Here is a 22,171-nt window from a genome sequence, read left to right on the forward strand (position 1 = left end):
CTTACCGCTACATTTACAATGATTTCTTCCTCTGTGTCATCCTTGAAGTCATCTAACAGCGTCGATTTTTCGTCCCCGTAATTAGTATTTTTAAATTCTTCGTTTCCTTGAACTTGTGTGGTAACTGGAAAAATTAAATTGAAAATTAATTAACAAACGAATGACAATGTCAGGAAATAAATAAATAACTGTGGCAACTGGACATTTTTTATAGTAAAGCTACCACCTGAATCCCCAGCGCAAAATTTAAATTCCAGTTAGTCAGCCCGGCGCTGAATATGTCCATGGTTGGCAATAATGAATTTAAAAAACCGCGCCTTCGATTACGTAACTAAAAGTTTAATTGACATCAAATATAGTTCTAGATTCTATCTATAATCGGACAAACAACAACAAGATAACGGCAAGCGAAACACAATCCTCTAAAAACATGGCCGATTTCGTTCATAAAATATTAAGAGAAGTGCAGTATATTAAGTAGACTGGCTGTCTAATAAATAGGCTGTGCTATAACCACTTTAATTCAAAACACTTTTTCATTATTATTGACACAAAAATATTGGTAAACATTCAGAAGCAAATATTTAGAGTTTTTAAGTCCTACCGATAGTTACATATACTCTGTTTTTTTTCTCAGGTAAGATTTCGATCATAGATAAAAGAAACAAGTTTAGATTGGAAAGTGCCCATAAGGACAATGTAAACACTATTTGGCGCTATTCTTGCAACGGTCGCGACCCAAAACTTTTGAAAATTTCGGAGCGGTTCGGCTTTTTCCGGAATTATATCGCCAAATATTGTTTATTCAAATTTATTATTATTTTCGTTTAATTTTATAAATAAAATACAGTGTGTTGCATACAAGAAACTTTATTTTATATCAGGACGCATATATGAAATACCCAGAGAATAGGTACATTAAAGAAATGCTAACTTCATGTTAAAAAATGGAAACAGACGCCATCTGGTGTCGCCTGGCAGTACTAGCTAAATTGAGGGGAATTGGAGGGGCGGGGCTTAAAAGAGGGGAAATTTTTAAAAAAATATTTTTATAAGTATCACTGACTTACTGTTTAAAGTTAATAAACATATTTTTTATTACTTTTATATAAATTAATGTATTAAAAAATATGTCTATTAACTTTATACAGCAAATCAATGATATTATTAAAAACTTATTATTTTCAGAGAAAATTCATAGTAAATAAATTACACGTTAGTAAACAATATCATTTATTTTTTAGAGCTGCGATTTATATTACAATAATATTGAAATATATATATATTTTTTTAACAATGAAAAAAGAATATCCTGAACCTGAAAAAGAAAGATGATCAATTAATGACTTAAATTAGTTCAAAATACATTTTGCAAATAACTAGTGAATTGGAAGGATAAACATACTATTAAAAAGACATTTTAGTAGTATGTTATCATCTATTTACTGATAATACATAAGTATATAATAGGTAAATAACATGCATAAGGCACTATGATACAACTACCTGTATCATGATAACACACTAATATCACAAAAAATATATGCTAATTTAAATTCCTTTAATGATCTAATGAAACACTAGGTATCTAGCCTCAATGCATGCCATTCCAAAGGCAAAAAAAAAAAAAAAAACTGTTATACCAAATAAATATAAACTGAAAAAACATAAACCAAGCCAACGTGCATAAAAAACCAAAAAATGCATCAAAAAATACTTTTATCAGATCATACCCTTGGATATATTATGTATTTTATATATCGCACATCCCGTTCAAAAGTTTACTAACTCAAAATAGAGAATATAGAGAACATTGTCAAGAGAAGTAAAAGAAAATTTAAGTTAAGGCAATATGCTCCTTTTTGGATATTAATGGCCAAATAATATAATGTTGATTTAATAAAATTTTACTGGCATCCTTCTGAGGTATAAATCAGATTAAAAGGACATTGTTTTTGTAATAATTGTTTGTTTTGTAAACATTTTTTGAAGACAATACAGTTTTGAACGGGCTGTGCGATATAAACAAGGATCTTACTATTATTTGAGGTTAGAAAGTATTTAAATAACATAAAACATAATCAAAATCATTTGTCATCATAAATTATAGAGGTACTTACGTGTTTTGATATTATTATCAGGAAATAATACGTTTAGTTAAACAGGTACGCTGCCAGGCAAGTTCTATCGGCGGGTCTTTGCAAAAGTTGAAATCTAAAAATACAAAACTACGTTTACATCTTAGTTGTATTTACGAATAAAGTATTTGTGTGTAATTTCTGACTTACCAGTTAATTGAATAATCGCATTAAATACATCCAAATGGTAATTTAATATTGTAAAAAGCAAAATTGTTTTAAATCACTTGCCAGGACAGCCCGGCCAGCTTCTTTGTTGGCAAAATGGCCGCGGTATCATGATTTAAGCAATGTGAGTGACAAAGAAAGCCAATGCCTGGCAGATGTTGCTTTCTTTGTCGTTGGTCCTGGCACGTTTAAATTTGACTGTTGCCTCTTTTCCCATACAAGTGACACCCCCGTGGAAATACCTATGAAACATTGGAAACCGACGTTATGCCACGATCCACGATGTTTTTTGAAGTTCACAGTTCACAGCACAGATTTTTAAGTTTTTAATGCCACTTTTTCACAATTATCACCGGTTGGAGTAAATAAAACTTGAATTAAACTCACAAGATAGCAATAATTACTTTGAAAATGGACGCTATAAACACTTTTCGGAATTTCTTTAATGAGAGCGGTTTAGATTTTGAAAGATTATTATGATTTTTGAAGATTCTGACTTTGACAAGAGAAAATTATTTCTGTTTTTGTTTGCCGTTGTTCTTAGCGACCGCTATAGCAGCGCCAGATCGCGTATAACGGTCGCGACCCAAAATAATTTCGCGACCCAACATTTTTACGGGCTTTCCAATCTAAACTTGTTGCATTTATCTATGATTTCGATAGACGACGACAGAAGAAAAGCAGATGATACCAATACCAAATACCAATCTATTTATTTTACTAAAAAAAGTTTCTAATAATTTTTAAGTTAACTATGGATGGGTTTAAATATAAATTCGTCATGCGTCGTCACTTGTTGTTTTTAACCAGTTTCATTGGTTTATTTCAAAAATGACAGATCGTATTTCAATTTTATTGGTTTGACGGAACGATGAAGGACAAACGGACGCCGATGTGTATGAACTCGCCTTTAGATTTTTGACGTTTGTCAAAGTCTTGCCAAATTATAGGTTATAATTTTGTGACAACTTTTGTCAAATACCCTGCGTTTTGGAAGATGATGCATTTTGATTCGTGTTATTTCGTGTGTTTTGTGTCTTTTGAAGTCAAGTAGAGGAAAAATCGAGTGAAAATTAACTGTAGAACCCAGATCACAGTTTATGGTTAATACTGGCTGCCCAGGCAGAAAGTCTTATACAGATACACCAATAAAGTTACTATCAATAAAGTTCGTATACCATCTCGTCGTAGATAAGTGCATCTCGAATATGGTAGAAGGACCATACTAAACACATACTAAAAACTGGAGTAGTTGTAAAATATCGACATCACACGATAGGTAAATAATGGATTTTAGTACTGCAGAAAAATAATGTTAAAAGGTACTGGTTTAAAAAAAATTAAGATTAAAGCTAATTAATCAACCTGTGAGCTATAAAATTTAGTAAGTGCTATTCTTAATAAAGTTTGTTTTATTTATGTTGTTTTATTTATTCCTGCGGAATATTACAAATTTGCATTTGTACATAAGTTATATTGATAAATATAATCATAAATGCGGGAAGTTTCATAAAGCTTGAAAGTAAGAAATAGTTCTCTTTTATATTTTTTGGTATGTGGTGTCTTGTTTTTGTTTGTTTTGTATTAACACATACCGTTAAAATGATTATTAAATAAAATAACTCGATTGCATTTTTTCAGGTTTATACAGTTTTTTTCACAATATTTTGAAGTTACTTGTCAGTGAAATTTTAAATACATATATTAATTTCCTGCTATGCATTCCAGTTGTACCAACTTATTTCTTTGTAAAATAAAATAAACTACTTTGAAATTAAAATGACAGACACATCTATCACTGTCAAGGATCTTCTCGTTGGACAGACTATACATAGAAATTATACTTTTGTGAGTATTACAAGCATAAGTTATAACTACTGTACTTATTTATTTACCTAGAGTGAAGTAATGTCCTCCCAATTTCAGAAGTTGTTCGTGAGTTCCTTCTTCTACGACTTTACCATTTGACACTACGAAAATTTTATTTGCTCCCCTAATTGTAGATAACCTGTGGGCCACTATAATCGTAGTTCTGTTTTGACTGGCCTAGAAGTACGTTTGTTCAAAAAAAACTTGTTTTAGATTTAGTGTTAACTGTGATTCAACTGTGATTAAGTGTTCAACTGTGATTACCTTGTCTAAAGCTGCTTGAACTTTAGCCTCGCTGTTGGTATCTAAAGCTGATGTCGCTTCATCTAATAGCAATATTGCTGGATTTCTCACTAATGCTCTTGCTATAGCTATTCTTTGTTTTTGGCCACCTGATAACTGAGCCCCTTAAAATAAATGATAATTATACATAAAAAGCAATATTATTTTAAAAGGGTACAGTGAAACAGAGTGAAATTGTAATACCTCTTTCTCCTACAAGCGTTTTGTATCCGCTAGGAAGTTTCTTGATAAAACCATGAGCATTAGCCATCATACTCGCCTCAATTATATCCTTTTCTGTAGCTTCTGTGTTTCCATATCTAAGAATATTTTTGTATTAATTTTTAAACAAACATTTAAAAATATAAACGGTATTACCTAATATTCTCTTCGATTGTGGTATCAAATAAAATAGGTTCTTGACTAACGACCCCGATGTTTTTTCTATACCATGTTAAATCTAAATCTCTTAGGTCTTTTCCATCAATAAATACCTGTAAGTAAATATGTCATTTTGAATTGTACAGGGTGAGTCAACGATAGAGTAAAGTCCATTATCTCATTTATTTCAAGGTTTACAAAAAAAATGTTTAATATAAAAGTTATAGGGATGGTTAAGATACACATTTTAAAATTATTATAGAGTATACAAGGTGCTTCAAAAAAGTGTGGCGGCTATAATATATGTTTTTTTAAATGCAACACCCTATTTTTTATTTTATTTTTAGATTCTGCGTAAAATTCCATAACTTTTTTTATATATATAATGTTATATACCTAAAATTAATAGTTTTTGTAATATTTCAATTTATTTAAACAAATGTTAAATTGCAGTGTGGTAAAAAATTGTCAGTGGTGCCATTGTTTCTGAAGTTGGAGTACCAAAATTTGGTAAGAGAGTTTCATAGAGATGAAAAAAAAGATATATGCAAAGATATTTTAGTTAAATGATACAGGGTGTTCAAAATATATTTATGAATTTCAACTATTTAAAATTAAAAAATCTCAAATTTTTTAAATGGGACACCCTATATATTATAATTTTTTCTGGTAGATTTGACAGCACTCTTTAACTTTTATTAAGTATGTCATATCCCTATTTTTGATAGTTTGCGATTTATTCCCATTTTTTCTATTTTTACCCATATTTTTAATACAATTACCCTATAAAATCATAGTTGCCATGACAAAACAAAACTATTTATTACTTACCTTTAACAAGTAGCTTCATAATTAGTTACAATTGCTGGTATTAGTTAAAATTAATTAACTTTACTCAAATAAACTAAATCGCAGTAGTGAATTTCTTGGTGTATTTCTATATTATGAAAGATGACACTTGGGATTTTCGTCGGGGCGAATAGCCACAGATTAGGATAATACTAGATTACGTAATTGCTGAAGACTGCTGATATATGAATTTTCTTCGACATACAGTAAAGTTTTTCTCGTAGTAATTCTGGTTTATAATTCATTTGGTAAAGCCAATATTACTACTGCCGCGAAACCGTCCCATTACACACTGAAGATGTTTTCTAGATAATATACATACATCTATCCTTATAGTAGTTAGCAAAGTACTATATAATATATAGTACCGAACCAAAACATGTGGTTTTCTAAGCTTGTCCTGTAATTCAATTGACTAATTAATTTCTGAAAATCTATTATCTCTATCATTTATACTTATTACAACAAATTAAACCAAAATTCAAATTTTGTTCTTAACTTGCTTAACAGACATGAAATTGTGATAATTATTACTTTTGTCATGGTAACTATGATGTTATATCGCAATTGTATTAAAAATATGGGTAAAAATAGAAAAAAAATGGAATAAATCGCAAACTAATAAAAATAGGTATATGACATCTAAATAAAAATTGAAGAGTTTGGTAAAATCTATCAGAAAAAATGATAATATATAGGGTGTACAATTTAAAAAAATTGAAATTCCGTAATTTTAAGTAGTTGAAATTCTTAAATATATTTTGAACACCCTGTAACATCTAATTAAAATATCTTTACATAGGTCTTTTTCTATATCTTTATAAAATACTCCTACCAAATTTTAGTTGTCCAACTTCAGAGTCAATGCCAGCATTGACAATTTTTTAACCCACTGCAATCTTACATTTGTTTAAACAAATTTAAGTATAACAAAAACTATTAATTTTAGGTATATAACATTATGCATTAAAAAGTTATGGAATTTTACGCAGAATCTAAAAATAAAATAAAAAATAGGGTGTTACGTTTAAAAAAACATATGTTATATTCGCCACACTTTTTTGAAGCACCCTGTATACTGTATAATAATTTTAAAATGTGTATCTTAACCATCTCTATAACTTTTATATTTAATATTTTTTTGTAAACCTCGAAACAAATGAGATAATGGACTTTACTCTATCGTTGACTCACCCTGTACAGGGTGTTCCATTTTTGTGTCTTTTTGGGGTTTCTGGTTTATGATTAGAGATACAAAGATGAGGTAGTATATACACACATATCAGTCTGTTACTTTTTTATGAATCTAAAGATGCTACACACATATTTGCCCCAGCATTTTGAAACACCGGACGAATTTTAAAATGTTGCACATTTTGACCCCTTTCGTATCTTTGTCATAACATATCGAAAAGGTAAAAACTGTGCCAGTTAGTACCTTACCGATAAGATAGTCGAGATACGAGGGGAGTCAAAAAATACAACAATTTCAAATTTGCCCTGTATTTCAGAAACTAAGAGGGCCAGTATTAATCTACGTATAGCATTTTTAGTTTCATAAAAAATAGCAAAGTGAAATAAAAAACACATCTTGTATGTCTACTCATAAAAGAGAAACCCTGGAAAACACACGAAAATAGGACACTGTGCATATTCTAAGAACATTTTACACGCGGCCTTATGGTCAATTTTGATTGAAATCTTTGAATTTTTTTTAATATGTTCGATTACTACATGTTTTATGTTGATTGATATATACCTTTCCAGATAAGGGATCATAGAATCGTTGAATTAACTGCAGAACTGTTGATTTTCCACATCCAGAACTGCCTACTAGGGCTACTGTTTCTCCAGGATTAATTTCAATATTAATTCCTTGAAGAATCTAAAACAGAAGAAACAAATAAATAATGTTAAAGAAAGTTAGACATCTATTTCACAATATTGTCAAGGTGTATTACTGGTTGCATAACTGCGTACTGCTGAATAGTCGCGGCGTGCATTGAGGAACTTGGCGCATTCGCCAGAAAGTAAAGAAAATTATAGAATTCTTTAGAAAAATCTAGAAACAACCGCCAGGGGGTATATAAGGCCCGCGCTTTGACAGTTGGACAAGTTTGAAGTCTAAAGTCTGAAGATAGTCTGAAGTCTGAAGTTTGAAAATACCGCGAAATACCGTTAGAGTAATAGTAGTTGCATAAGTTGTGTTGTAAATAGTATAAGTTGTGTGTACAGAGTGAAACAAATAAATTCGTTAAGTATTTTATCGTGAGTTTAAAGAGTGGACCTACGGAATCCGTAAGAATTGGTGTCAGAAGTGGGATTCAAGAGGATTTTAAGAAGAAATTAAGTGGATTGGAAGATTTTTAGACCGGATTAGAGTATGTTAATGGTTGGTACAAGGGAACAAGCGAAGAAAATGGAGGAAGTAAGCAAACTATTGGGCGATTTTATGGAGAATATGAGAAGAGAAAAGGCAGAAGAACAAGAGAGGCTGCGAAAAGAAAAAGCAGAAGATCAAGAAAGGCTCCGTAAAGAACGAGAAGAAGAGCGAGCCCGATTAGAAAGAGAAAAGGAAGAGGAAAAATTACGACGTCAACAAGAACAGGACCGGCTTGAGAACATTTTCGAAGATTTAAAAATTCAACGACAACAAGACAAACAAGAAGAACAGGACCGGCTTGAGCAAATTTTCGAAGATTTAAAAATACAACGACAACAAGACAAACAAGTAGAACAGGACCGGCTTGAGAAAATATTAGGAAATTTGGAAATTCGTGTGGAGGAGCGACGTCACAGGGAAAGACAAGAAGATCAGGACCGTCTTAAGAGAACTTTGGAAAATCAGGAATTTCGACTACAGAAGAATTTTGAAGACCTGGAAAACGGCAGGAAAATCACCTTCAAGAAGCCGTAGAAGATCTTGAGGAACGCCTTCAGCAGAAAATGGAAAAATTAGAGATGGACCTACAGAAGACCAAGGCACAAGTAAGAACACCTGGCGTTCAACGAACAGCGAACCTTAAGGCCCCGACCTACGATGGACAAACGACATGGACAATGTACCACCGTCAGTTTGAAGCAGCCGCCGCTGCCAACGGACGGACTGACCAGGAGAAAGCAGCGGCACTCGTCATCGCGCTGCGTGGCCCTGCCCTGGAATTGCTACAAACTATTCCTGCAGCCCAACAGCAGGAATACGAAACATTAGTTGCTGCATTGGACAGAAGATATGGCGACCAACATCGACGCCAACTTTACCAGGCCCAGATCAAGACACGCCTGCAGAGGTCCGGAGAGAGTCTGCAGGAATTTGGAAGCAGACTTACGTCGGCTGGTACACCTAGCGTATCCTGAAGCACCGGAAGGATTTAGGGAGGAACTCGCTGCTCAGTGCTTTATCAGTGGACTGAGGGACAACGAATTACAGAGGGCGCTGCAAATATCCCGATTTTCTACCAGCAGCGAAGCACTGGTCAGGGCGCTGGAAATCGAAGCTGCTTTTAGCGCCATCCCTAGACCGAAGATAAGATCGGTAACGGTAGAGGAACAGCCCGAGAGTACCCACAGAAGTTTGGAGGAGATGTGTAGAAAATTCGACAAACTATGTGAGCTACTAATAAACAAGGGAGTCAACAACACCCAGACAGAGAACCAAAGAAGATTCCAGGATATGAGGTGCTATGGATGCGGCAGGAATGGCCACATCAAACGGGATTGTCGCATCCAAATGCAATTCCATTCACCATCCAGAGAACATCGGCACATCGGAAGATCCCAGGACATAAGTTGCTATAGATGTGGCAGGAATGGCCACATCAAACGGGATTGCCGCGTCCAAATGCGATTCCGTTTACCATCGAGAGAACATAGGCACCAGGAAATCAACACTAATGAGCGAGTATTGGCTGAAGAAAACGGAGTCCCTAGGATGTTTTCCGTTAGGAGTCTAGGAAAAACCGCTGATAGTTTGGTGATCAACGGGAAGGTCAATGGTAGAAGAATTCGAATGACTGTGGACACAGGCGCTATGGTATCGTTGGTGCGGACTAACTCAGTGCAAGGATTGAAGATGATGCCTCTTAGAAGAAGAGTGTATTTACGTACAGTTACGGGGGAAATGGCCGTTGTACGGGGAGAGGCTTTCATGGAATTGGAGTTAGGGAATTTGAAGTTTCGGCATAGCGTTTTAGTGGCAGACATTGAAGATGATTTTATCATGGGTATGGATGTGATCAGTCAACATGGTTTTTCGTTTGATCACCATAGAAACATCCTGAAAATCGGAAATGAGGAATTTTCTGTATCTAAAGAGAAGAGACCAGGAAATATGGAAGAAAGATCATCAAAAATTGTGATGATACCTGGTGATACCAAGAAGACTGTGTTCGGGAAACTAGAGAAAACCATTGGGTGCCGTGTAGGACGGGTACAAATTATCGACAACGAACCGGATCGACGACGAGCTACCTTGGGCAAGAAAATGCAACATAGCGAAAGCACTATCAGAGTAAAGAATTTTAAACTGAGAACTGACGAACAATGGACGACGATACAATTGAGGAAAGATCAAATGGAAGATCCAGACATCGGAGCAATACTACGGCTCAAGGAAGGTAATGGCGAGAGACCACCGTGGCAGAAAAAGCTCTCTGGGCTCAGTGGAATTCACTGGTGATTGAGAATGGATTGTTAAAGCGCACGTGGGAAAGTGCGGATGGCAGGACAGTAACAACTCAGTTACTGGTACCAAGGAAGAAAGTTACCCAGGTATTAGAAGAAATTCATGGTGGTAAAACTGGAGCCCATCTTGGGGTAAACAAGACCCTGAGCAAGCTGAGAGACCGTTTTTACTGGGTGGATTATTGTGAAGATGTTAAGAAATGGTGTCAACGTTGTAAGATTAGCGCAGCTAGACAAGGACCAAGTACTCGATCTGGAGGAAAAATGGAACAAGATAACGTTGGACTGTCGTTCGAAAGAATCGTTAGGAAGGAAAGATTATTGGGAATTCATAAGGCCGTGAGAAGTAAGATTACGCTAGCCAGTGACCGGATGAAAGCTCGTTACGACCTGAGAGCTAATTCTACGGGATTTCAACAGGACGATAGGGTATGGTTGTATAACCCACAGCGCAAGAAAGGAAGGTCCCCAAAGTTAACTCCAGCATGGGAAGGTCCTTATACAGTCATCAAGAGAATAAATGATGTTGTGTACCGGATTCAACGCAGCCCTAGAAGTAAGATGAAAGTATTTCATCTGGATCGATTGAAGAGATACCAGACAGGAAACCTTGATCCGGGACGATCAAATTTGAGAAGGGGGCAATGTCAAGGTGTATTACTGGTTGCATAACTGCGTACTGCTGAATAGTCGCGGCGTGCATTGAGGAACATGGCGCATTCGCCAGAAAGTAAAGAAAATTATAGAATTCTTTAGAAAAATCTAGAAACAACCGCCAGGGGGTATATAAGGCCCGCGCTTTGACAGTTGGACAAGTTTGAAGTCTAAAGTCTGAAGATAGTCTGAAGTTTGAAAATACCGCGAAATACCGTTAGAGTAATAGTAGTTGCATAAGTTGTGTTGTAAATAGTACAAGTTGTGTGTACAGAGTGAAACAAATAAATTCGTTAAGTATTTTATCGTGAGTTTAAATAGTGGACCCACGGAATCCGTAACAATATATTAGATATATCTCTTACACTTGACATTGTGTCAAAATAAAATCCATTAGAATCTTTGAATAAAAATATTAGGGAAGGAATACCAAATGATCGAAAAAAAACAGCGTCAGCGATGGCTATGCATTGAAGATCGTTGTTATTTTATATGTAAAATTATATGGGGAACGGCATCGAGGTTCATTTCCAAGGCAACTGGACACCGTTTTCTTTCGATCATACGGTACTATTCATGTATTCATGCATGGTAGACGGAATCGACATCGTAGGTGCCCATTTTTGACATTTCTGTTTGACGTTTCAATTGAAACATTTGAATATGATTTGAAATTTTGTGGATTTGTTTGTCTTTACTGAGCTTATCTAATGTTATTTTTTATTCCACAACTGGTAGTTATTTAGAGTTTATACAGGGTTGTTCACCACATACGACACGGAGTATTGTAGCTAAACGATTAGATTTTTACAAATTGTAAGTTTTGGGTTCGTTGAAGGACTATTAGAGCTGCAATTTAAAAATATTTCTAAAAGATACAGAGTGTCCCAAATAAATAAAAAATATCAAAGTTGTATTTTTTTAAATGGAACACCCTGTATATTATTACATTTTTAGTTTCTACGATTAAAATAAAGCTAAATTTGATAAAGGTTTATTACACTTAAACCTTACCGTTTTTGAAATAATCAATTTTGTGAAATTGCAGTCAAAATTTTAAGGCTTCATTTCTCCAAGGGTATGAAAGTTTTTAATACTAAATATTTACTGAAGTTTATTTATTGATCAGTTATTGTGTTGCAATAATAAAAATTATACTACCTTATACAGAGTGTCTAAAATTTTATTTTAAATAATTACTAGCTTTAAACGGCAATAACTTGTTTAATTTAAATGGAACATCCTATATATTTTATGAGAATCAGATGCACAATTTAATTGTTTATCAAATTGTATTAGTATAATTTTTATTATTGCAACACAATAACTGATCAATAAATAAACTTCAGTAAATATTTAGTATTAAAAACTTTGATACCCTTGGAGAAATGAAGCCTTAAAATTGTTACTTCAATTTCACAAAATTGAAAATATTTCAAAAACGGTATGGTTTAAGTGTGATAAACCTTAATAAAATTTACCTTTATTTCAATCGTAGAATCTAAAAATAGAATAATATACAGGGTGTTCCATTTAAAAAAATATAACTATAGCATTTTTTACTTATTTGGGACACTCTGTATCTTGTAAAATTATTTCTAAATTGTAGCTCTAATAGTCCTTCAACGAACCCAAAACTTAAAATTTGTAAAATCTAATTGTTTAGCTACAATACTCCGTGTCGTATGTGATGAACAACCCTGTATATCATAATCTAGAAGCAAAAAGAAATTGTGTCAGAACTTAAATTACAAGTGATATTGCGATTTATCGAAAAAGACTATTTATTTATGATTTTTTTTACAGTTTCATTCAGTGCAGCTGCAGCAACTGTACAGGGTGGGTCAAATTCGACGCTTTTAAATGGAAACACCCTTTTCTATAGGAGATAGACGAAAACTAATATCGGTGTCTGGAGCTCAATTTTCATCAAAAACATGATGGTGAAATCCGCACATCAACATCTGTTACCGTTTCGGAGTTACGGGGTGTTTTTCAAAAATGAGCATTGTTAACAAATCGCTGTAACTTTTTTGCTATGAAAAATTTTGTATTTCTATGAAGACATTTCCAAAGCACCTTTTTACGTAGAATTTAATGGTTTAAGTATAATTTTTTTAAAATTAATAATTTAAGAGTTATCAACAGAAAAATTGTTTTTTTTGGGACACCCTATATATTTTTAATTAACTGAAGAGAATTTAAAATTACCTTTTCAAAAATATAGCACACTTGATATTTTGTTATAATCCCCTTCGAAATACAGAATTTTTAAAAGCTCGCCACTTTTAACTAGTAGGTTTTGGACCCCTTATTGATGATATGCCTTTAATGGAACTCGAAAACATATTTTTCCACCAAGACGACGCATCATCTCTGAACGCTGAAGTTATCAGCAAATTTTCGCAGCCAATTTCAAGAGTAATTGGATAGCTAACCAAAATCTCAGCCGTGGGCCGTCGAGGCCGCCTGACTTAGTACGCATGGATCTAATCCTATGGATATATTTGCAGAAGAATAAAGGTCCCTTATTCTTCCGTATAATCTAGACATAAATTAAAAATACTTAGCAGTTATGAGAGGGTATCTTTCACCCCTACTGAATTAATGAATACCGCGAGAAATGTTCAAAAACTGCCCCGTCTGCCCATAACAGAAGACGGTCGATATGTCGAACACCTGTAGCAAAAACTCATGTCTTGATTTGCTATTTATTTTTATTGTTATTAGATATAGTTTAAATGTGTTGATATTGGTTAAATATATTTTAAATTGTTATAAAATTCTGCATCTCTCATAGCAAATATTATTTTCGTTTTAATTGATGCTCACAGCTAGAATTTTTTTGCATTATAGCCGGTGTCGTTCAAAGCCTACTTATTTAAAGCGGGCGAATTTTTATATACTCTATATCTCGAAGAGGAATCGAGCAAAATATCAACTGTGTTATATTTTTGGAAAGGTAATTTTAAATTCTTTTCAATAAAGGAAAAATATACAGGGTGTCCCATATAAAAAATCAAATCTTCTGTTGATAATTCTTAAATTATTAATTTTAAAAAAATTATACTTAAACCATTAAATTCTACGTAAAAAGGTGCTTTGGAAATGTTTTCATAAAAATACAAAATTTCCCATAGCAAAAAAGTTACAGCGATTTGTTAAAAATGCATATTTTTGAAAAACACCCCGTAACTCCGAAACGGTAACAGATATCGATATGCGGTTTTCACCATTTTGTTTTTGACAAAAATTGAGCTCCGATATTAGTTTTTGTCTATCTCCTACAGAAAAGGGTGTTTCCATTTAAAAGCGTCGAATTTGACCCACCCTGTACATCTTGGTCAAAAATCGAGGGGAATAATAGAATTACTTTTCACTGGTAAGTGCATATAATATATACAGGGTGAGCCTTAAATAACTGTAATAATTTTTAGGGGTAGTATATTTCTACCCCACATTTTTTTTTTTAAATTTGGAAATTTTTATAAAATAATTATTACTATAATAAATACGTTACGTATAGTAAATTGATCATTTATGAAATTCAATTAGAATTAACTAATTATATTCGATACCAATTAAACTTTTAGTTATGTAATCGAGGGTGCAATTTTTAAATTTATTGTTGCCAACAATGGAATATTCGGCTCTGAGTTGTCTAAGTGGAATTTAAATTTTCCGCTGGGGATTCAGGTGGTATCTCTGCTGCGAATGTGTGTTGTGATACTTTAAGCTTAAACATTTTTATAGACCGATAGCTGGCTACATAAAAAACCTTATCATCGTTACATGGCTAATTTTTTGTGTGAAGTAACCTTTTGTGTAGCCATTATGAAATAGTCATGTCTGCCAGCGCGATCCCGGGGCTTAAAGCCCCGGTCAATCGAAAGGATGAAATTTTGACACTAAAAATATTATAAGGTACACGAGTTATAATTGCCAAATAGCTTTTATTTATTATTAGGAAACGTATAAAATTGTTTACAGACATTTTTCTCGTGGCTGAAATGCCGGCAGACAACGCGAAAGAGGCATAGAATTTTGACAAAAGAAAATCATCGCATACATGCATGTCGGTTGGTTTGGTTTGGTTGGTTGTTATTGAAATAATAAAAAAAATATATTTATAATATAATCGTATATTATATAATTTATCTATACTTAAATGGATGAGGCGGCCAGCGTTCCCTGAATAAAGCGCTAAAGTAATATCGCGCTTTTGATAACTGTCTGCAGCTGATTGAGCGATTGAGCCACGATCTTTTTGTCTGCCCTTTTGCATACGGCTTTTAAAATAAATACATATGACATTTCACCAATCGGCATGCAAATATGCCATAATTTTTTTCATTCTTCAAATTTAATTTTTAATAATTTTTAAAATTTCATGCCTCTTTCGCGTTGTCTGTCGTCATTTTAGCGACTAGAAAAATATCTGCCAACAATTTTCCACGTTTCTTAATAATAAATAAAAGCTATTTTGGCAATTATAACTCATGTATCTTATAATACTTTTAGTGTCAAAATTTCTCCCTTTCGATTGGCCGCCCCCGCTTTAAGCCCCGGGATCGCGCTGGCAGACACGACTATTTCATAATGGCTACACAAGAGGATACTTCACACAAAAAATTAGCCATGTAACGATGATAAGGTTTTTTATGTAGCCAGCTCTTAGACTATTACTAGGAACAATATTCGAACAGTATTCTATTTAGAACCTCTTTTAGTGCGAAGTGTACAGGGTGGTCGAAATTAGTCTGTTTTAACAGAGAAAACCTATTTCCTGACTAGATAGAGCAAAACCGACATAGATGTTATGGGCTTGATTTCTGAGATACGTTTAATGGCGTAAACCACCTGTTGATATTTTCACTGCCAACAGAGATACGGGGTCTTTTTGAATTTTTTACCATTTTAAAAATTGCCTATATGTTTTTTATTTCGCGGAATAATAAAATTCTGTAATAACGATCTTAAGGCACTTTTTTAAGCACAATCCAGTGGCGTAGTCAGTTTTTTTCTATGCTTGCTCTTTTTGTCAGAAATAATAAAAAATATAATTTTTTAAATGGAAATCGTAGTTGGCTATGTACTTAAAAAAATGCTGGTGTTTAACCCTTTCCAGCGATATAAAGTTATGGGTATCTATTTCTAAGAATGAGAGAAATATTAGGGTTTTTATCTTTATACCGAAGCGAGCTTTGATTTTGATTTGACTTATTTGCCTAATTACTTTTTATCACAATTTAATATTCTACATTATTATTTATCTGCATAATTAAAGACTTTTGAAAAGGTGAATTAACATTCTATTATTACTAGTAATTGTAATTATTAGTAAGAGTAATTACAACTGAAATCGATACAATAAACAAAGGACAGAACTAAAAAAACGAATTTTTTGAGTGACGAATATAGTTCTTTAAAAAAATCAAAGATGTTCAAATTGAGCACCTCCTTGTTTAATACACAATAAACATCTTTTGCGCACAGAGTTATACGATTTATTAGGCGAACTGGTTTAATAAGTCCAAAAGCTTGCGTAGTAGCCTTCTGCAATTCTTCTCTCGTCCCAATGGTTCTTCCCATAAGGTCTTCCTATATAAGGTCTTTTAATTTACCCCCATAAAAATGTCGAAAGGAGTTAAATCACAGGACCTAGCAGGCCAAGATATGTGCCCCTTGTTCCAATCCAATTCTCTCTAAATTCTCCATTTAATAGTTCAGTTGTAACACTGGCGTTTTAATTGTAATTGGTAATACTAATATAGAATGTTGATTTACCTTTTCAAAAGTTTTTAATTATGCAGATAAATAATAATTTAGAATATTAAATTGTGATAAAAAATAATTAGGCAACTAGGTCAACACAAAATCAAGGCCCGCTGCGATACAAATACATAAAAAACCTAATATTTCTCTCATTCTTAGAAATAAATACACGTAGCTTTATATCGTTGGAAAGGGTTAAACGCCAGTATTTTTTTAAGTTCATAGCCAACTATGATTTCCATTTAAAAAATTATATATTTTATTATATCTGACAAAAAGAGCATGTATAGAAAAAAACTGACTACGCCACTGGATTGTGCTTACAAAAGTGCCTTAAAAACGTTTTTACAGAATTTTATTATTCCGCGAAATACAATAGTTATGGGAAATTTTCCAAATGGTAAAAAATTCAAAAAGACCCCGTATCTCAGTTGGCAGTAAAAATATCAAGAGGCGGTTTACGCCATTAAACATATCTCAGAAATCGAGCCCATGACATCTATATCGGTTTTGCTCTATCTAGTCAGGAAATAGGTTTTCTCTGTTAAAACAGCAAAATAAAAACACTAAATCACCACAATACACCAAAACACTTTTACTTTTACACTGGACGCGCGTTTCGCTAACCATGTTAGCATCATCAGCAGATGTCAAAGCATCAAACGCGCGTCCAGTGTAAAAGTAAAAGTGTTTTGGTGTATTGTGGTGATTTAGTGTTTTTATTTTGCTGTTTAACACCAAAGGTTCCAACCCTCAACTGTAATCTGTTAAAACAGACCAATTTCGACCACCCTGTACAAGATATATTAATTGTCATAAAAGCTCATCGCAACTATATTAGAGTATTTTGAACGGTAAAGCGGTAGTAATGGCCCTTTACATCCCTTAAGTGCTGTTAATATGAAGTGCGTTTTGTTGATGTAAATAATAACTGTTTATATATTTATAATTAATTTATTTTTGTTTCCTAAAATATTTTGATTAAAAGAAAATATGTAGGAGTGGGCAACGCTGTGCCGGCCAAGCTTAATCACGTGACTAAAAGTTTATTTGATATGAACTATATATTTTTTTTCTTGCATTTTCGCTTTCACTTACTACTTACTAAAAATAATTAGGATGCCTCAATTTGACTTACGTGCATCATTTTTTTTAATAACTACATAACTACAAGATAACATTTAATCCTTTTTCTTAATCTTTTTATTCAAAGATTAGAATAGATCTCTAGATCTTTATTAATATTTATTTAAACATTCCATACTTACTGGTACATCTTTTCTAGAGGGATAATGGAAATTGACATCTTGAAATTTAATATTTCCACGCACTTGAGGTAGTTTTTCTCCGTTGTTTTTGGATAAATTAATTTTCGGTAAACCGTCGATAATATGGAAAACTTTACCACCCGCAGCTTTAGCCATCGAAAAAGCTTCTATGAACGGCGAAGCCACTCCAAAGCTCATACTGCCAGCCATAACACTGAAAAATACCTAAGAATGCACTTTTATTATTATACGCCTATAATAGTTATTTGTGCAGTGCAAATTAGTAAACTAGTGCAAAAAGAACATATTTGTTGCACGACGCATGACTTTTGCGCAATCATGCTCTTTCATTGGGTGACTTTGATAAAAAACTACTGTTATTGAAAACCTCATAATATAATATCACGAATATCCGCAAAACCGTTAAAAAATTTGAAATATTTTAAATACAAAAAGTGTTAATTTTTTTTCTATTAAAAAAAACGATGAAAAACTTTTTTATATCTTTGAAAGTGTGGCATAGAATTTTGAACATCCTGTAGGGTTTAAGATTAGATATTTGTAGCAAAGTAAGTACAGACTCACTAAAGTAAACACCTGATATAGTTTTGATTTCAGGACAATTCTTATATTTTAAGTTTTTTACAAAAGGCTGAATTTTTTTTTATTTATTTATTAATATCTTTGAAACTACCAAAACATATTTAATAATATCATAGGATTATGTAAAGTGATCAAAAAGAAAGCGAAAAATGCATTAATATACATGATGTTCCATTTAAAAAAAATCATCCCGATCCACTCACATTTTTTTGAGCCACCCTGTAGAAGCTAAAATATTTTTCTGAAATACATCCTAACATTACCGGGTGCGTCTCAAAAGTGGCTCACCCCTATAACTTTTTTACTTTTTCAGATAAAACAACGACATTTGGTATGTTAGTATATGACATAAATTAGGATTAATTGACATATTCAATTGTTTTCGGTGACTTCCTGTTTTACAGGAAATGACTATACATAACTTTTGATTTTTAAATGACACCTTCGTATTTTTTTACTTCATTCGATAGAAAATGACACTCTGAATAGAATGATATATCATCTGTCAACTTTTGACATTTTCGCATATGGTTTATTTGAAAGTATAATATGCGGTTCATAACAACAATTTGACTCGAAATACCAAGTGTGTGGTACCATATTAATTAATGAGCCACCCTCGTTCCATTTGAAAAGATTGAGATATGATTAAAAATACGATTCGGACATCTTTAAACCGACCAGATAAGGCACTAAGAACATTAAACGATCAAATCTATGTTTCCAAGGCTCCTTGATTAAAAATTAGTGTTTTCAACAAAACCATGAGACTCTAGATTGAAATTTAAAATACAATTTGTTTTTGAGCGAATATGTCAAAAGTTGACATATGATATGTCATTCGATTCAGAGTGTCGTTTTCTATCGAATAAAGTAAAAAAATACAGCGGGTGCCATTTAAAAATCAAAAGTGGTAGTCATTTCCGGTGAAACAGGAAGTGACCGAAAACAATTGAATACGTCAATTAATTCTAATTTATGTCATATACTAACATACCAAATATCGTTTTTTTATCTAAAAAAATAAAAAAGTTATAGGGGTGAACCACTTTTGAGACGCACCCGGTATAGTCTAGGTTTGCACTTAAACAAAATTCCTAACTTTTTTATTAGGAGCTACAGATGTCCGACGCAGTATTACCGGACCCTGTATAATAAAGAATCAAATAATAAGGCCCAAGGCAATCAGTTTTCATATCATAAGATCTTATTCTTCTCAAAAACATTCCTTCTCATTTATTTCCTTTTTTTTAAGTTTTAAAATGTTTAAGAAATGTTTTAAGTTTTATAAAATGCACAACACTCAGAAATAAAGAAGTTGCTGAAGAATACTTACCGTGATCATGTTTCCGGCATTGTAACTGCTGTACCGTGGATCGTCACTTAGTACCAGCCCAACACCGTACCAAAAGGCTAACCCATAACTGGCGTAGATAAAGAACCAAAGTACTGCGAAACCCAGCGCCTCGAAAAACGATCTTTTAATGTTGTTCTTTTTCGCGATATCTAAGTTATCATCGTACCTGTTCAATAAAACTATCTGTTAGTTGTGAGTTTATAAGAAAATTATTTACAAAAATCAGCTAGTCATCAAACCAAATCAAACCTTTTCTTTTCTAAAAGTTGTCCTCCAAAGGCCACCACTGTACGTATTGATGTTAAAACTTCTTCGGCTATTGATCCTGCCGAGGCGTAGGCATCCAGTTCGTTTTTAGATAATTTTGTAGACAACTAAAGAGAAAAGTAAGATAAAAATTGGAAATACTTTAATAACATATATTTTGTGAACTTGATGTTAATCTATTTATCTGAGCTGCTGATTGAATAGCTTACACACAGTAAGCAATAACTTACGTAATTATGTTTCTGTTTATGAAAATCAATGGCGTTTGACAATTTACATTTTTATGTTAATTCGCCTAGTCGCTTATTATTATTGCGAAAATTGTGCAAGTTCATTCATAGTTAGTTTAACTGCTTGGTACGTAGACTATTTATTTAGTTTACCGCTTAACAGCTAAAGGATATGAAGTAGAAACGAACTAGATTACAAGCGTAACTACTTCCTCGTGAGGTTATGGTTCGTGAAAAGATGGCTTTCCAAGCGGAAAAAGATAGAGAAAGTGGAAAAACGTGATTAAGTTGTCATTCAGTTGAGCTTTCATTTACTGATAAAGTTTGTGGAAAAACAAAGATTTCAATCATTTGAATCTGAATTACCTACATGTCATATTAAAAGTATGATTTATAGAGGGTGGTCCAAACTATTATTCCGGAAATTTCGGCAGCATCTTCTCTAGATAAAAATAAGTAAAAATGTTCGTATAAATGTGTGTCCTAAAATGCTTAGTTTCGGAGATACAGGGTGTAGAAATTTCATTTTTATTTCGATTTTTTCCAAATAATTTCTGAAGTGATGTCAATATTTGGATAAAAATTGGTGTATGGATGTTTTTTGACATGAGATATTTGATTTTGATGTCAATATAACTCCTACTTGTAGAGCGAGCCACCTGCATATTTTTAACTGGTTTTAAGAGTAATAAGTTTTCGTCCGCACCTATGTATAAAACTAATGAGTAAAAAAATATACATGTATGAAGTTTTTTACGTAAAAAAGGTCTCTTGGTAAAAATCGCTACGAGTAATGGTGGGATATTTGGAATCGAAATTATCAATACCTGACATAAATCATTGACATAAATTAAACATGTTGACGAAATAGTTACTAGACTAAAATCATAAATTTGAACAGAAACTCTTTTATCATCACTTTTTCATGAAAAATTTATGATTAATATAAAAAATAAAAAGTCCCCCTTCTACACCCTGTATCTCATTTTTTGGACATACATTTATACGAACTTTTTCACTTATTTTTATCTGCAGAATATGCTGTCGATATTTCTGGAAGACGAATATTTTTTGTTTAATCTATTGTAAATCTCATAATGTAAAATTCAATTTTTTAGTATAGTAAGTTTTAGTTTAGATATAAAGTTGAATTAATGTTAATAAGGTAATAAACTCCATTTTAATCTAAATCAGTATAATTAATTAAATCAGTATAAAGTTACTAGTTGAAGCCTGGCGCATCCGCCACGACATCACCCACGAAAAAAAAATACTTTTTATTTTTTTAAATTAAATGAAAAACATAAAAATCCGGCGACGACAGTTTTTAGAAGAGCCAATTAGCTATCTTTTAGTAAAAAAAAGCAACTTTCTAGAGCAAGTCGTTACTTCAGTAGAGAGACGACACAGATAAACATTAGCATCTTATAGGTATATGTAGATTATAGGCTCATTAATTATGAGAAGAGTTTTTTTATCCCCTTCTCCTCTTTTTTCTACTGGTGAAATTTGTTTCGATAAATTTAAACTGCGCGCCATAATTTTTCAACCAATAAAGAATCGGGGACCATATTTTCGATAATAATTTTTTTTTCGAATCAATACTAGATAACTTTACATCTATTTATGAATTTTAATATACAGAAG

General features: G+C 32.7%; 1 protein-coding gene across 4 annotated transcripts in view; it reads right to left on the bottom strand.

The window, feature by feature from the left end:
* The window catches only part of LOC115880644 (ATP-dependent translocase ABCB1), an 80,568-nt gene that overhangs the window by 16,298 nt on the left and 42,099 nt on the right, over positions 1-22,171 (bottom strand). For all 4 annotated transcript variants that reach the window (XM_030897924.1, XM_030897922.1, XM_030897923.1 and 1 more), the window contains exons 7-15: positions 20,277-20,401; positions 20,007-20,193; positions 18,068-18,292; positions 7,447-7,572; positions 4,836-4,951; positions 4,662-4,777; positions 4,440-4,582; positions 4,202-4,352; positions 6-124 (exon numbers count right to left, since the gene is read on the bottom strand). In XM_030897924.1, the coding sequence (XP_030753784.1) occupies positions 6-124; positions 4,202-4,352; positions 4,440-4,582; positions 4,662-4,777; positions 4,836-4,951; positions 7,447-7,572; positions 18,068-18,292; positions 20,007-20,193; positions 20,277-20,401 (1,308 nt within the window). The remainder of the gene's footprint in view (positions 1-5; positions 125-4,201; positions 4,353-4,439; positions 4,583-4,661; positions 4,778-4,835; positions 4,952-7,446; positions 7,573-18,067; positions 18,293-20,006; positions 20,194-20,276; positions 20,402-22,171) is intronic.

This window comes from Sitophilus oryzae, unplaced genomic scaffold (genome assembly GCF_002938485.1).
Source record: "Sitophilus oryzae breed Bouriz unplaced genomic scaffold, Soryzae_2.0 scaffold_1639_pilon_pilon, whole genome shotgun sequence".
Classification (NCBI taxonomy): Eukaryota; Metazoa; Arthropoda; class Insecta; order Coleoptera; family Curculionidae; genus Sitophilus; species Sitophilus oryzae.